Source organism: Cuculus canorus, chromosome 7 (assembly GCF_017976375.1).
Source record: "Cuculus canorus isolate bCucCan1 chromosome 7, bCucCan1.pri, whole genome shotgun sequence".
NCBI classification, from domain to species: Eukaryota; Metazoa; Chordata; class Aves; order Cuculiformes; family Cuculidae; genus Cuculus; species Cuculus canorus.
Window position 1 is genome coordinate 35626329 of NC_071407.1, and position 12996 is coordinate 35639324.

The 12996-nt window shown below is 47.8% G+C and overlaps 1 protein-coding gene across 2 annotated transcripts in view; it reads left to right on the top strand.

Annotated features, from left to right (window-relative positions):
• The first annotated feature begins 3137 nt into the window (after positions 1–3137).
• MCU (mitochondrial calcium uniporter) overlaps positions 3138–12996 on the top strand; it is a 97815-nt gene continuing 87956 nt past the window's right edge. Inside the window, exon 1 of one of the 2 annotated variants that reach the window (XM_054071228.1) lies at positions 3138–3350. In XM_054071228.1, the coding sequence (XP_053927203.1) occupies positions 3231–3350 (120 nt within the window). In that variant the 5' untranslated portion in view covers positions 3138–3230. The remainder of the gene's footprint in view (positions 3351–12996) is intronic. The other variant, XM_054071229.1, reaches the window with a different exon arrangement.

The following is a 12996-nucleotide window of genomic DNA, read 5'->3' on the forward strand; positions in this document are numbered from 1 at the left end:
TTCGGCTCAGCTGAGGAGTGAAGCCCAGAGCAGGTGCTGCAAAAGGGTCTCCCTGATCTTGCAAGAAAACGCAACAATTATGGAAGCACTAAACTTGCTATGTTGTAAAGACCACAGCCGAGATGCAATGGCTTCAACCACATTTTTCCTGACTGACAAAAAGGAGACAGGGAACCCCCACCCCTGCAGGAAAAACCCAGCCAGAAAGGAGCCTGTATCCTTACAAACTGTCTTAGGGGGCTTTCGGTGGAGGATTGCTCAGGGATGAGCTGTGTAGCTCCAAAATTATGTTGCTTGGGGAAAAGCTGAGGACAGCCCTTCAACATCTGAGCGGATGTGAAGGCAACGCTTGGTAAAGGAAGTGGCAGGGGGCGGGGAAGGGAAAGGGAAAGGGGAAGAAGAAAGACAGCTGGTGAGAGATGGGGATGGAAGGAGGAAAGGCACCAGGATGGTGCCATGGTGTAGGTGATGGCTGAAACACATCTGTGTCACCCCATCACCCAGTCATGCTCCCCTCTGGATTTTCATGTGGTCTTGGTGGCAAACAGGCTTGGCAAATGACAGCTGGAGTCTCTCCGCCTCGTCAGGTGATGATTTCAGCAACCTCCAGCCTCGTTACAGCTTTCTCGCCATTCATTTCCAGTGACTCTCCTTTGCTGAGCATCCACCTCTCCTCAACTCCCAGCAGCAGGTGTGTCCCAGTCACTCCACAAGGTGAGGACTTGGGCTCCGCAGCCTGAAAAAAACTTATAAAGGATCATAGCTGCTTTTTGCCAAGGCACTTTGTTTCAGTCTCAGCTGTAATAGTACTGCTGCACATGGGAACTGTTTCTGTATTAATATTTTTTAAAGCTCCATTTTCTAATAACCAATTCTGGGGCCACGTCCAGTACTAAAAGCAATAGGCTCATTTGCCTTCTGGATTATTGTTTTTCAGGAATTAAAAAGGAGCTGCTGGCAGTATTGTAACAACGCTCAGGCCAAAGGGAAATATCTTTCCTAAGAAAAACCATCTAAGTAAATCACCTTTCAAGAAGAAACTGAGTGCATATTGCTTATTTAGCCCTGATGCTGCAAAGTCTACACTGGTGGCCGAGCCCAGCATGTACCCACGTACATCGCTTTCTGTGCAGTATTTTGATCACCTACTTTTTATACCACTCATTGAAACTGCCTAAATCCCTGTGCCAACCTTGCTGCGTCCCCAGGACCATGTTGGTGCCTCTGCGGCCCCCCTTGCTGCACTCCACATCCCTGTGCCCTCTCCCTGCTGCACCCCCTGTCCCCATTCTTTCTCCTCACGGCAGTGTCTCCCTGCACCTTCTCCTCACTGCACTCCATCTCCCCATTGTACCCTCTCCCCAGTGCATCCTGTATCCCTGCACCCTCTCCCCACTGCACGCTATCTCCCTGCCACTCCCCATCTCCCTGCACCTCTCCTGGCTGCACCCTGTCCCCACGCACCCCCTCCTCCTCCCGCTGCACCCCATCTCCCCACACCCTCTCCTTAGAATCACAGAATCCCTAGGTTGGAAAGGACTGTGGAGATCATCAAGTCCAAGAGTTCCAATCCACTACTAAATCCTACTCCTAAGCACTTCATCTCCCCGTCTTTTAACTACATCCAGCGATGGGGACTCGGTCCGCTCCACGGCCAGCCTGTTCCACAGCCTGAGAGGGCTTTGGGGGAAGAAATTTTTCCTAAGGTTGCGTAGCACGACTCGAGGCCATTCCCTCTTGTCCTATGGCCCGTCACCTGGGAGAAGAGAGCAACACCCATCTCTACAGCCTCCTTTCAGGGAGCCGTGGAGAGTGACAAGGTGCTATGCAGTGCTACAGGCTGGGGGAAGAGTGGCTGGAGAGCTGCACGGAAGAGAAGGACCTGGAGGTAATGGTTGACAGCGACTGAACATGAGCCAGCAGTGTGCCCAGCTGGCCAAGAAGGCCAATGGAATCTTGGCTTGGATCAGAAATGGGGTCACCAGCAGGTCCAGGGAGGGGATTTTCCCTCTGTACTCGGCACTGGTGAGACCGCACCTCGAATACTGTGTTCAGTTCTGGGCCCCTCACCACAAGAAGGATGTTGAGGCTCTGGAGCGTGTCCAGAGGAGAGCAACAAAGCTGGTGAGGGGCTGGAGAACAAGTCTTACGAGGAGCGGCTGAGAGAGCTGGGGTTGTTTAGCCTGGAGAAGAGGAGGCTGAGGGGAGACCTTATTACTCTCTACAGCTGCCTGAAAGGAGGTTGTGGAGAGGAGGGAGCTGGGCTCTTCTCCCAAGTGACAGGGGACAGGACAAGAGGGAATGGCCTGAAGCTCCGCCAGGGGAGGTTCAGGTTGGATATCAGAAAAAAATTCTTCACAGAAAGAGTCATTGGGCACTGGAACAGCTGCCCAGGGAGGGGGTTGAGTCGCCTTCCCTGGAGGTGTTTAAGGAACGGGTGGATGAAGTGCTTAGGGACATGGTTTAGGGAGTGTTAGGAATGGTTGGACTCAATGATCCAGTGGGTCCTTTCCAACCTGGTGATTCTGTGATTCTGTGGTTCCCTCAGGCTCCTTTGGTCTGGTTCCCTCAGCGGTTTCTCCACGGCCTCTGCTCCAGCAGCTTCGTCGATCTTCCCTGGACGCACTGCAGCACCTCCTTGCTGCACCTCAACTCTCTACAGTCTCTCCTCGCTGCATCCCGACTCCCCGCACCCTTTCCCCATCACTCCCCTTCTCCCTGCGCCCTCCTCCTGCTTCCCTTCTCCCTCCTGCACCCCATCTCCCCGCCCCTCCCCGCCTTCCCGCATCCCCTCCGCGCTCCCTTCTCCTCCCCACTCCCTGCACTCCTTCCCCTCCCCTTCTCTCCGCACGCCCCCGCCGCTCCCGGGCCGCGCCCCCCGCTCCCAGCCTGGCCCCGCCCCCTCTGTGCCCCCTCCCCGACCCCGCCCCCCGGCGCCCCCGCCCAGGAGTTTCCCCGCCCCCCAGCCAGCGCGCGGCCCCGCCCACCGCGGCGCGGGGAGCCGAGACAGCGCCCAATGGCGTGTCCGAGCAGGGCGGCCGCGCGGCTCCCATTGGTGGGGCGGGCGCGGCCGGCGCCGAGGAGCGCGTTGCGATTGGTCGCCGCCGCCGGCCGGCCCCGCCCCGCTGCTCCCCGTTCCTCCCTCCCCTCCCCGGGCGGCAGCAGCAGCAGCCGCCGCCGCCGCCGCAGCCGCAGCACCAGCAGCAGCGTGAGGCGGCTCCAGCGGCGCGATGGCGGCCACGGCGGGCAGAGCGCTGCCGCTCCTCCTCTGCCGCCGTCCTGCCGCGCTCACCGGGTGCTTCCCGGCGCTGGGGCGGCGCCGACAGCAGCAGCAGCAGCGGCACCGGACGGTGAGCGAGGCGGGTGCCGTGCCCTTCAGGCGGGCGCTCCGCAGCCCTTCGCCGTTCTCAGCGCCGCCGCGGGGTGCGACTTGAGCGGCGCCGGGCGGAGCGGCCGCGCCCTCCCCGCCGCCGCGAGCTGCCCGCAGCGGGGCCGCTCCCGGGGCCGCTCCCGGGGCGGGGGCGCGGTGATCTGCGGCCGCCAGGTGGCGCTCGGGGGGGCGCCGGGCACCGGGCGGGACGGGGCGAGAGCCGCTGCCCCGCGCGTCCTCGCCGCTTCGGGCGTTCTCCGTTCCCTCCCGTTGTGCCGCTCCCTGTCAAGGTCAGCCGCGGCCCCTCCGAGGCGCCGCGTTGGGGCGGTTGAAAGGGGGCGAAAAGAGTCGGGTTTTATGCCTTTCCCTCGCAGAAGCAGCGTAGTCAGTGGCTTTGCCAGAAGGGAGAGGGCTGGCGGCACACGCGCTGCTCACTGAGTGTCTTCGGGTGGAAAAAACTACTGCTGCCTTTACAGCTTCGAACTACTCGGAGCTGAAGGATTTGCTAAAAATACCAGGACGATTTTCCTTTATAAACCAAAGGAACGGTGTGTAATCGTGGGGTTCTCTTCTAGCTTTTGCCACAGTCTGTTTTGATGCTCAGGAAGCTGCCGCCGGAGGTGCGCACCTGTCGCTCACTCCTTAATTTTGCTGGAGCAACTGATTGCAAAACTGCCCAAAGCCACTGAAGTCGCATAGCTGTTGGGTGATGGAGCGGTTACGGTGTGGGATCCCTGGGGTACTGCTTAAAGAGCAGCAAAGCGTCTGTGCCTTGCGTTTCAGGGTGCTGGTAGTCTCTCTAATGGTGTCAGCATGTTTTCACGGTGATGGGATGCCAGACGTGCTGTTGGTATTGAGTGTCTCAATTGCATCAGTCCCATATTTGCAGTGCCGTCGTTCACGTGTGTCAAGTGCGACTTTTGTGTTGTTGACTTCAGACTTTGTAAACACCAACCTGACAAGTGAGACTACCGTTTTCCTGGATTCCAGTCGGGCGTGGAAAAGCCTTCTCAGCTTTCAGAGCTATCATTTAAGTTATGTCTTTTAGCAGTCTGGCCCAGAAAGTAGTAAGTTATTTATCTAAGTTGACATTTGCAGTTAATTTGACAGACACTCAGTTTCATCCTTCATTCTGATAATCAGGCTAAATGTAGCAGTAAACGTGCAAGACGATTAAAAACGACCGTTAAAAAATATCCTGAATATCTTTTTTGCCTGGGATACTTTGCTGCTGTGGCCCTAGCCGAGCAGTTGTGGCTGAAGTGTGGGCAAGCTCAGGAGCATCCTAAAACTGTACTAAACCGTCTCCTTCAGGTGCTTGGGGAAGGAGGAAGGTTTTGCTTGTGTTCTGTGAACTGATGATTAGAAAGTTCTTCTGTCTTTAGTACCAGTCGCGTTATACCGTTTGTTTTTTGGCTGCGTGGCTGTTAGCCATTTGTGATGTTGCAGTGATTAGTTTTGCAGGTTTTCTTCTTTTCAGTAGGGAGGTCGTAGGTGTTGAAGTGCTCTTATGTCCTGTTAATCAAGTGAAATCTTGCTCCGAGCCAATCGGTACCCGTTATCCCAACTCTTCCTTTTCACAGAATCTGTAGTGTTATTTATCACCTCTTCTTTATCCTTCTCATCACGCCGTGCTTGAGAGACTATGTGGACCAGTGGGAGAGAGCAAAGACCCAAGAGCTGTCGGATCCTAGAATAAATGATCTCCAAGGAGAAATTACAGGAACTGGAGCCCTTCATAATAAAGAGAAGATCGAAAAGAGGTTGCTGCAAAGAGGAAACAGAAAACCAGAAAATATGCGTTGGATAGGAAAAGAAATAATGAGCCTTTGGTGTGAGAAGAGGGATTTGGTTAGGTGCTGAGAATGTCTTTACTGACAGTAAGAGTAGTGAAGTGCTGAATTATTTCCTGGGTAAGCTGTTCAGTCCTCATTATTGGAGGTGGTTAGAAGCGGTTAGCCGTGCGCCAGTCAATTATGGCTGATGAAGAATGGGTCCTGCTTTGTGATAGGACTGGACTGTATAAGCTTCCTGAGTTGATAGATGGTATGAAAAAATAGTTATGAAGAGTTTGTGTAATACAGGTGTTATTAATAGACTGATAATAATAGGTTTATCTGTGCAATATTGTTTTCAGTACAATAAATTCTACTCTGTTTCTTCTTGGGATGACTGATTTCTAGCAGAGATGATAAATTAAATGGGCCTTCTTGAAACAGGGCAGAAATGCTAAATGGTCTTATGGATGAGTTGTCTCAGAAGGGGTATAAAGTATGCTGGAAGAGCGTGGACCAATTGACCAGACTAATACGAGAGGACAGTACTTTAAAACAAATCAGCCAACCCATCCAGATGGGTAAAGGGCAAAGAATGAGGTTGTGCTAACGTCAAACAGTAGAAAGGGCAAGGTGTTCTGAACCCTTGAATAAATACTTGGTTTATGAAGGTTCATATAGGATTATTGGGAGATGCAGGACTTGAATGAAGCATTCACAGCTTTCTTATGCATTTTGGAAGCTGAGGGAGTTGGGAAAGGCGAGTGGGCTCAGCATATCAATGCAGGGTTATGGAGGACCCAGCTTCACATGCTGTCCCTATCATGTGAACATGATAGGTGTGAGAGGAGAGTGCAGAAAGTTTGAATGAGAAATTCACTTATTGATCTTGGAATAAAAAGACTGTCTCTCTTCTTACCCTGCACAGCCACCCTGTGAAGCACAACATCATCTCTTCCAGAAGGGAAGAGGAGCAGGGAGGACGAAGAGTTTACTAATACTAACGAGTTTCCCCTCTGGGAGAGATGATGTTATGCCTCGCACAGTGGCTGTGCAGGATAAGGAGAAAATGAGTTGGTATAACCATATAGAAAGTGGGATTGGACCATCCATAGTGTTGGAAGAACATGTCAGAGCTGAATAAGTGGACTTGGAGCAGAATTATCTGAGGTTGCATCTCTTCCTGCTCTCCCAGTCGCACTTAAACATATGTGAGAGCAGAAGCAGCCTGGTAGAGGAGGAAAGAGTCAGCAAGCCCCTGTGCTATGGAAGAAACTACAGAAGTCGACTGGAGGGGTTGTAATGTTAGGAGGAGTAGAGGACGGCTACGGCTTTGGAGATTGGGATGGCTGAATAGTTCATAGGGTGAAATATCAACAGTATTGGTGTTCATTTTAAATTGGTGCTGGGTTGGCTTCCCCTTTCGGAGGGGACTGTGGGGATTGGATGCAGTGCTGGAAGGTTGCACGTGCTGGGAGATGAGCGAGGCAGTTCAGTTAATTGGGTTGATGTAACTTCTGCTGGTGGAAAGACCAAAAGTGGCAGAAGTTGGTATCGGCAAGCAAGACGAAGTGGAAAAAAAGTATTGTATGTGGTTTCTTTTTCTATATGACAGCTATGTGCGGGAGGAAGGGTTGGAGAAGGGGCAAGAATGGCAGGAGGAGCCTGGCTGGTGCTGGTCAGCAGGTTGGCCCATTGTAAGGCATGCTGTGTGGTATGAACGCACAGTCCTGTGCACTGCCTTTTTAAACAACGAGAGTGGATGGAGCCAAGTGCTTGGTGGGCGGTTAGGTGGCATTTCTCAGTCGAGTGCTGTTTGATAAGTTATTAAGGTTTTGCTAGGTTATTCGCTAGATGGGAAGCATAGCAGCCATAAATCAGAATACTGCGTACTCATTAAGGCCCTTGTCCTGCAGTAATTTCTGATGCTTAATACAAAAATTGCTGCTGTTTTTCTGTTGGACAGCTTGCCCTCAGTGGAGTGTGGAGAGAGAATTAAAGTAAACGTTCTTTGTTCCTTATGAAAAAAGGGAAGCCCATTCTTTGACTCCTTTCTGGGCTCTGTGGGTGTTGAAGGTAAGCTGCTGATGGCGAGAGCTCTGCACCGCTGAGATGCGATGGGGCTGTGGAGCAGATCTTTGTGAAAAGGGTTCATGAAGAAGTAAGCCATAAACATTTTGCAAATACATGGTGGTGGATAAAGGATTTAAGTAAGGTGCTCTGCTTTTGCACATTGAATGCCTGATCTTTGTGACTTTCTTCCTACAAAAATGAGAGTCTCTTTTTATTGTGTTTCTTAGAACATGTGGCAAGCGGTTGAGTTACATTGGACTGGTTTGTAATCGGCTTGTAATCCAGTTCAGATCTGGAAAAAATACCTGTAGAAAATCAAGGGCTTGGATGAATGTGATGTTCCTGTGGTAGTTTATTCCTAATCTACCCAGACTGCCAGGATTATGACTTTTAGTGACAACTTCGAAGCCTAGAAAGGAAGAACTGAACCTATTTGAACTGCAGCCAGATTTCCTGTAGGTGTTGGGGAACCTGCAAGTTCTTATCTCTGCTCCCAGTGAGGACTTGTGTCAATCAGTCCTCACAGAATCATTTAGGTTGGAAAAGACCTTTAAAGGCAGGGTAGATTTTTGGCACGGGTTGCCCTGTATTAAGGATGCAGTAGAGAGCGTATCCGCAAAGATGAGCGGACTCTGTGCCAAAGAAAGGTACCCTGTGATGTGAGGAGTCTCAGGAGGAAGATGCAGTGGCCATCGTGCTAAAGCTGTCCTTTACTTGGCATAGATACAGAGTGTATCGAGTGGTATTTTATTTCTTTTTTTTTTTTGCATGCTATGACTGAAACTGTTGGACCATCAGCTTCCAGAGAAGCTGCTGCTTGGTAGTGTTGTGGTAATTTCCCTGGTGGGCCCCCGTAACCACCTCAAGCCCTTGCTGTCGTGAGCAACAGTTTATTGCCCTACTGCTGCTCATCTCTTGAAACAAATTTATTTAACAGGTGAAGCTTAGGGCTCACAAAACTCATGCAGTGGCAGTGGCTGGCTGCAAGGATAGTGAGGCTTGGAAGAATATTGTGGTGTGGTGTCTGTATTTTTGCTGAGGAATGGAACTGGCAGGCTGCTTTAATTAACTGAACTTCTGTTTTCCTGGCCTTGCATGATGCCGATTGTAATTTTCAAACGAATGATTAAAAAGCCAAAGAACTGGTATCTGTCTAGTGGTTTGCCTACTTTGACCCCCAACGTTTCCAATGCTGGAACATCCATAAGAGCAGTGACTTGCATTTGGGTTACTTTGGAAGTCAGGCTAGGATGTGGCTTGAACAGCAATACACATAAATTCCAACCCACTTTGAGGGAGTTGTGGGAAGAGTTTATTTGACTGTAAAGATGGGGCTCTCCACCAAACGTCCCTTTTATCCCTCTTCTTCCTTTGTGTCCTTCCCACGCACGCATGCTTGCTGTCCTGCTGACTCCTCGCTCGCCTCACCTGGCAGAGGGTGGTGAAACCAGCATGATTTCTTGTAGCTGTCACTGCCATTTGCCTACTCCAGTGCTGCCTAAATTGTTTGAAATGCAAGGTCAGGCAAGGTCTGCCACCTCATCCCGATTTACTGCCAGAGAGAATGCCATGTCTCAAGGCTATTGGACAAGTTCAGAAGGAAAGAAAACTTTTTCAGTATTTTCACTTCAAATGAGAGGAGGGAATCTGCCCATAGCTAATTATAGAGCAATGGAATATCAGTGCGAAGTTGAATAGTTTGTGCTTTTTTTTTTTGTTATATTATGTTGGGCTTTTTAATGAATAAAAACTTCGTAGGGAATGACCAGTGCGTTTGTGTTAGTGTATGACAGTGGCTGAAACATTCTCTTGATCATATTCTTACAGAGCAAAATAGTGTTTGAAGGGAGGCTGAATTAAAAAAAAAAAAAGAAAAAGGCTTTTCATAGCTTTTGATGTACCCATTCATTCAGTGAATAGGAGAAAAGCTTCACTTAGTGTACGGAGAACACCTTTCCAAGGCTCTTTTTATGTGAACGAGGAGTGTTGTGCAGAAAAGAGTAGATGCTGTTTTTTTGATAATCATTTCCTGATACTGCTTTTTTTTTTTTTTTAAGTTTGTAACTGAGACTGTGGGAATAATCAAGATTTTATGCGGTTCTGTGATGGGAAAGGGAGTTGCAGGCATAGTAAAACCGATCCAGTCATTAATTGAGAAATTTTAGGACAGTTCTCTTTCTCTATGGCGAGTGTTTCTCGGATCCATTCAGACAGGATGGATTTGGTGCTCCTCACCAGAGTCAAGCCTGAAAAAGAAAAAAAAAAATCCATTATTTTATTGCTGTTCATTTTTTAAAACTATTTTTACACTAATCTTAAAGCTGAAACTTCTGGTGCGATTAGATCCCACCCAGTCTTGAGGGTGAAATGTAACTTTTATGATTTCATTCCAGATTTGTGCTATTAGTCAGTTGTTTGCCATTCTATGAAATAGCATACAGTTAACACAAGCCTGTAATTTAAATCATTCTCCCATTTTTAGGTGCATGGAAATGTAGAAATGGGTTTAGATTTTGTGTGCCTTTATTTTTGTTTATTTCCTTATTTATTTTATTGTCAGCTGGTGGTCTCTCTTCCTAAGATCCCAACTGCTGCTTCCTACTCGCATGGCCTCTGTGGGATGAGGCACTGTCCTTGACTGTTTTGCTGGATGAAACTGGGTGCACTCTGCTCGCCAAGGAGGAATACTTCTAATCTCCAAAGCGCTCTCTGCTGATCTTATTTCAGTACTTCCTTTTCGAAGGCGAACTAGAATGATCTGCCTTTAAGGACTGCTTTGTCCTTGAGTATTTAATGATGAAAAGAAAATAACTTGTCCCTTTTCTATCAGAGTTTTGGCAGTGGGTTTTCTTCCGGTCATTAAGATCTCAACTGGTCACCAAAATGAGATGTCATTTTAATGAAGATTAAAGTATGCAGCACTTGAATGTGACGTGGAATTATTTTCTAGTAGGGCAAACCTATGAGGTATCACTTGTGTCCAATGTAGAATACCAGGCATGTCCGCTATCTTTTTCTGCATTCTTGGCAGCTCTTAAGGAATTAGGAAATGTAGAGCAACTTGCATAAGCAGGAAAGGGGAGAAAATGTTACTGACAAGCTTGTTTCGGCATTTTGCTTTTGTTGGCTTCCCCAGGAGGAAGGGACTGATGTGTGAAGAGGAAACTGTCAAATCTCTGCAACTGCTTATTAAAATAATCAAAACTTGTATTTCACTGGGATAGATAACTTAGGAAGGATCTACTGGGAGGTGACAGCTATAAAATACCCTCTGGGTGATTCAGTCTTGCATTCTGTCCTGCACTCTGCTGGGAATAAAAGAATTTGCACTGAGGTCATAAGCCTAAGAAGTTTTATAGGCTTTAAGAAAAGCTGTGTGGAACATACTGCTGTCTTGAGAGGTTTTTAGAAGAATGCTATGGCAACAATTTCACTTGTTTACATCACGCAGTTCCCACAATGTGTACATAGCTTGCTGCTCCTTCTCTTATCCAAAGCTTATATAAAGTCAAAGTGGTGTGAGGCTGTAGAAATGGGGTGAGGGAGGATGGTTCCTGGTTAAAAGTGCTAAGCCTTGGCTTTGTGGTGTGTGTTGGACTGGGATCTATTCCTGTGCAGGAGCTGGGGGCACCCGAGCACTCTATCAGATCGTTACTGCAGAGCTGCTCACTGCCGAGCATCTGCGCATGGAGCTGAGTGAGGACGCCTTTGCTAGTGGATTTGTCTTTAGTTAGTTGATATACACAGGTTGGAAGGAGGAATGCAAAATAACTGGATTTCTTGGATTTATGCACATGCAATTTCAAGTGGGGAAGCTCAGAGAGCACTTCATGAGTGAAGTGACTGTAGGATTGATGGCTGGCAAACAGCAACCTTTGATTCCAGATTCCTTTCCAGCTCATCCTCCAGTTTTCTAGGTCCATTGCTGGAAACGAGTCTAAAGTTGTTCCATGTTTTCTCCATTGTTTTTTTCCATATTACCTTGAAAAGTACTGAGCTGAGCAAAGCTTTCCTTATTTGAAATTGTTACCAAGAATATCGTGTTTCCTGAAGCTGCATAGTGAGTTTATTTGGATGAGCTCATGTCAATTGTTACTATACCTTGGAGCTGCTAAGGAAAAATCTAGGTACTGGTGGAGATTACTTGTTTCTATGTTTGAGACTCATGCGTTTTGGAAATGGCTGGAAGAGCAACTTTAAGAACTCTTTGTTTAGAACTCAATATGTGGTCCTTGTAAATGCATGGCTTTGTCCACGGTCTGTAGAAGGTATAGCTTCCATGGAGCAGGAGGTACTCCCTTGACATATGGGCTTGCTCACTGTCAGCTGAAACATGAATTGCCGGTGTCTGCTGAACTGTGACTGTTTATTCCTTGTCAGCTGCTTTTCTACATGGTTTCCCTCAGCTGTGTGCTTACCTGTCACTTGACTTACATACTGCAGACCTCCTCATTAAGGCACGGTGATAATTGTCTTGCCTTGTCTTGTCTTGCCCTCATCTTCTTGTGCTGAAAATGACTTCTTACGATGCTGCATCCTCTTTGATTTGCAGCTGAGATCTGTAGAATGAATAAAAAATGGCTATTCACCAGCCAGAATGCAGGTGGTGAAGTTTAATCAGAGTAGCGGACTATAAGGTATGTCTCAAAGTTAAAGAAATGTGTTGTTGTGACACATTATGAAAGGAAATAGAGTTACTTAATTTTTTTTAAACTACAGCTTCATCATTTACCTATGTGGTTTTTCTTAGATATTTGGACTTAAATTGTAGTAAGTTTTCTGCTTGTCAGAGTAACTCCAGAACTGACAATTTTAAATACTACTCTGGAAAATGAAGACTTAACTGAAACAAGATAGTGCAAGAGAAATGCAGGAATTTTTCAAGTTGTGCGTTAGAAGCAACAGCTGGGGTCTGGATGATAGATCTTGTACAGAACTCTCCCTTGGCGATTGCTACATCGTCATTATGTACATCAAGGTGACTCCTGAGAGCAAGCTAATATTCTGTCCCCCATTCATGTTTTCTGGTTCTAGACAGAACTCAGACAGTCAATATGCAATGCAGCAGTAACTTTTTAAAAGTAATTTAAATTAATTTGGAACTTGTCTGAAACATCGCAGAGATTCTCGTGTGAGGGAGAGATGGGAGGGAATGCTAGCAGAGCAAGTAATTTCTCCCTGAAATGACAGTGCACTGAAAGTACAGAGAATTCTCAGGGGGAAAAAATGTGGTTCCTTTTTTGGAATGAAAATGCTCTAACTTACCATGTGACTTGGGAAATCCTCTTGGCTTCCTGCAGAGGGGAAAGGGGGAGTTGAACATTTCATCGAACGATGGAGCATGGCATGTTTGTGATGCTTAGCATCGTAAAGAGCTCCCAAGAGAGACTGCTGCTTGCTGCAGGGCTATTCCCATTGTCGAGGGACTCATTTCTAAGGCTGTGAGAACACAAATTCCATCATCTAGTTAGTAGATTTGATAATTACACTAGTGCAGTGCTGTATGGTTTCTTCTAAGTTTGGGGATATTGTATTGAAGAGAAGAGCAGGACACTTCACTTCTTGGGAGTAAGGGATTCAGGAGAACCAAACCGCGTCTCTGTCTGAAGAAAGAAGAGTTGCATTGCAATTAATGCGTATTACTAATAATGAACCAAGCTCCAAATACTCCCCTTTGAATTAAAGGAGCACAATAAAGAATTTTCCCTTCCTGTTGCAAGTTCCAGATAAGCCACTCTTGTACTTTGTGAACTGCGGGGAACTTAGAATGGAGTGCTG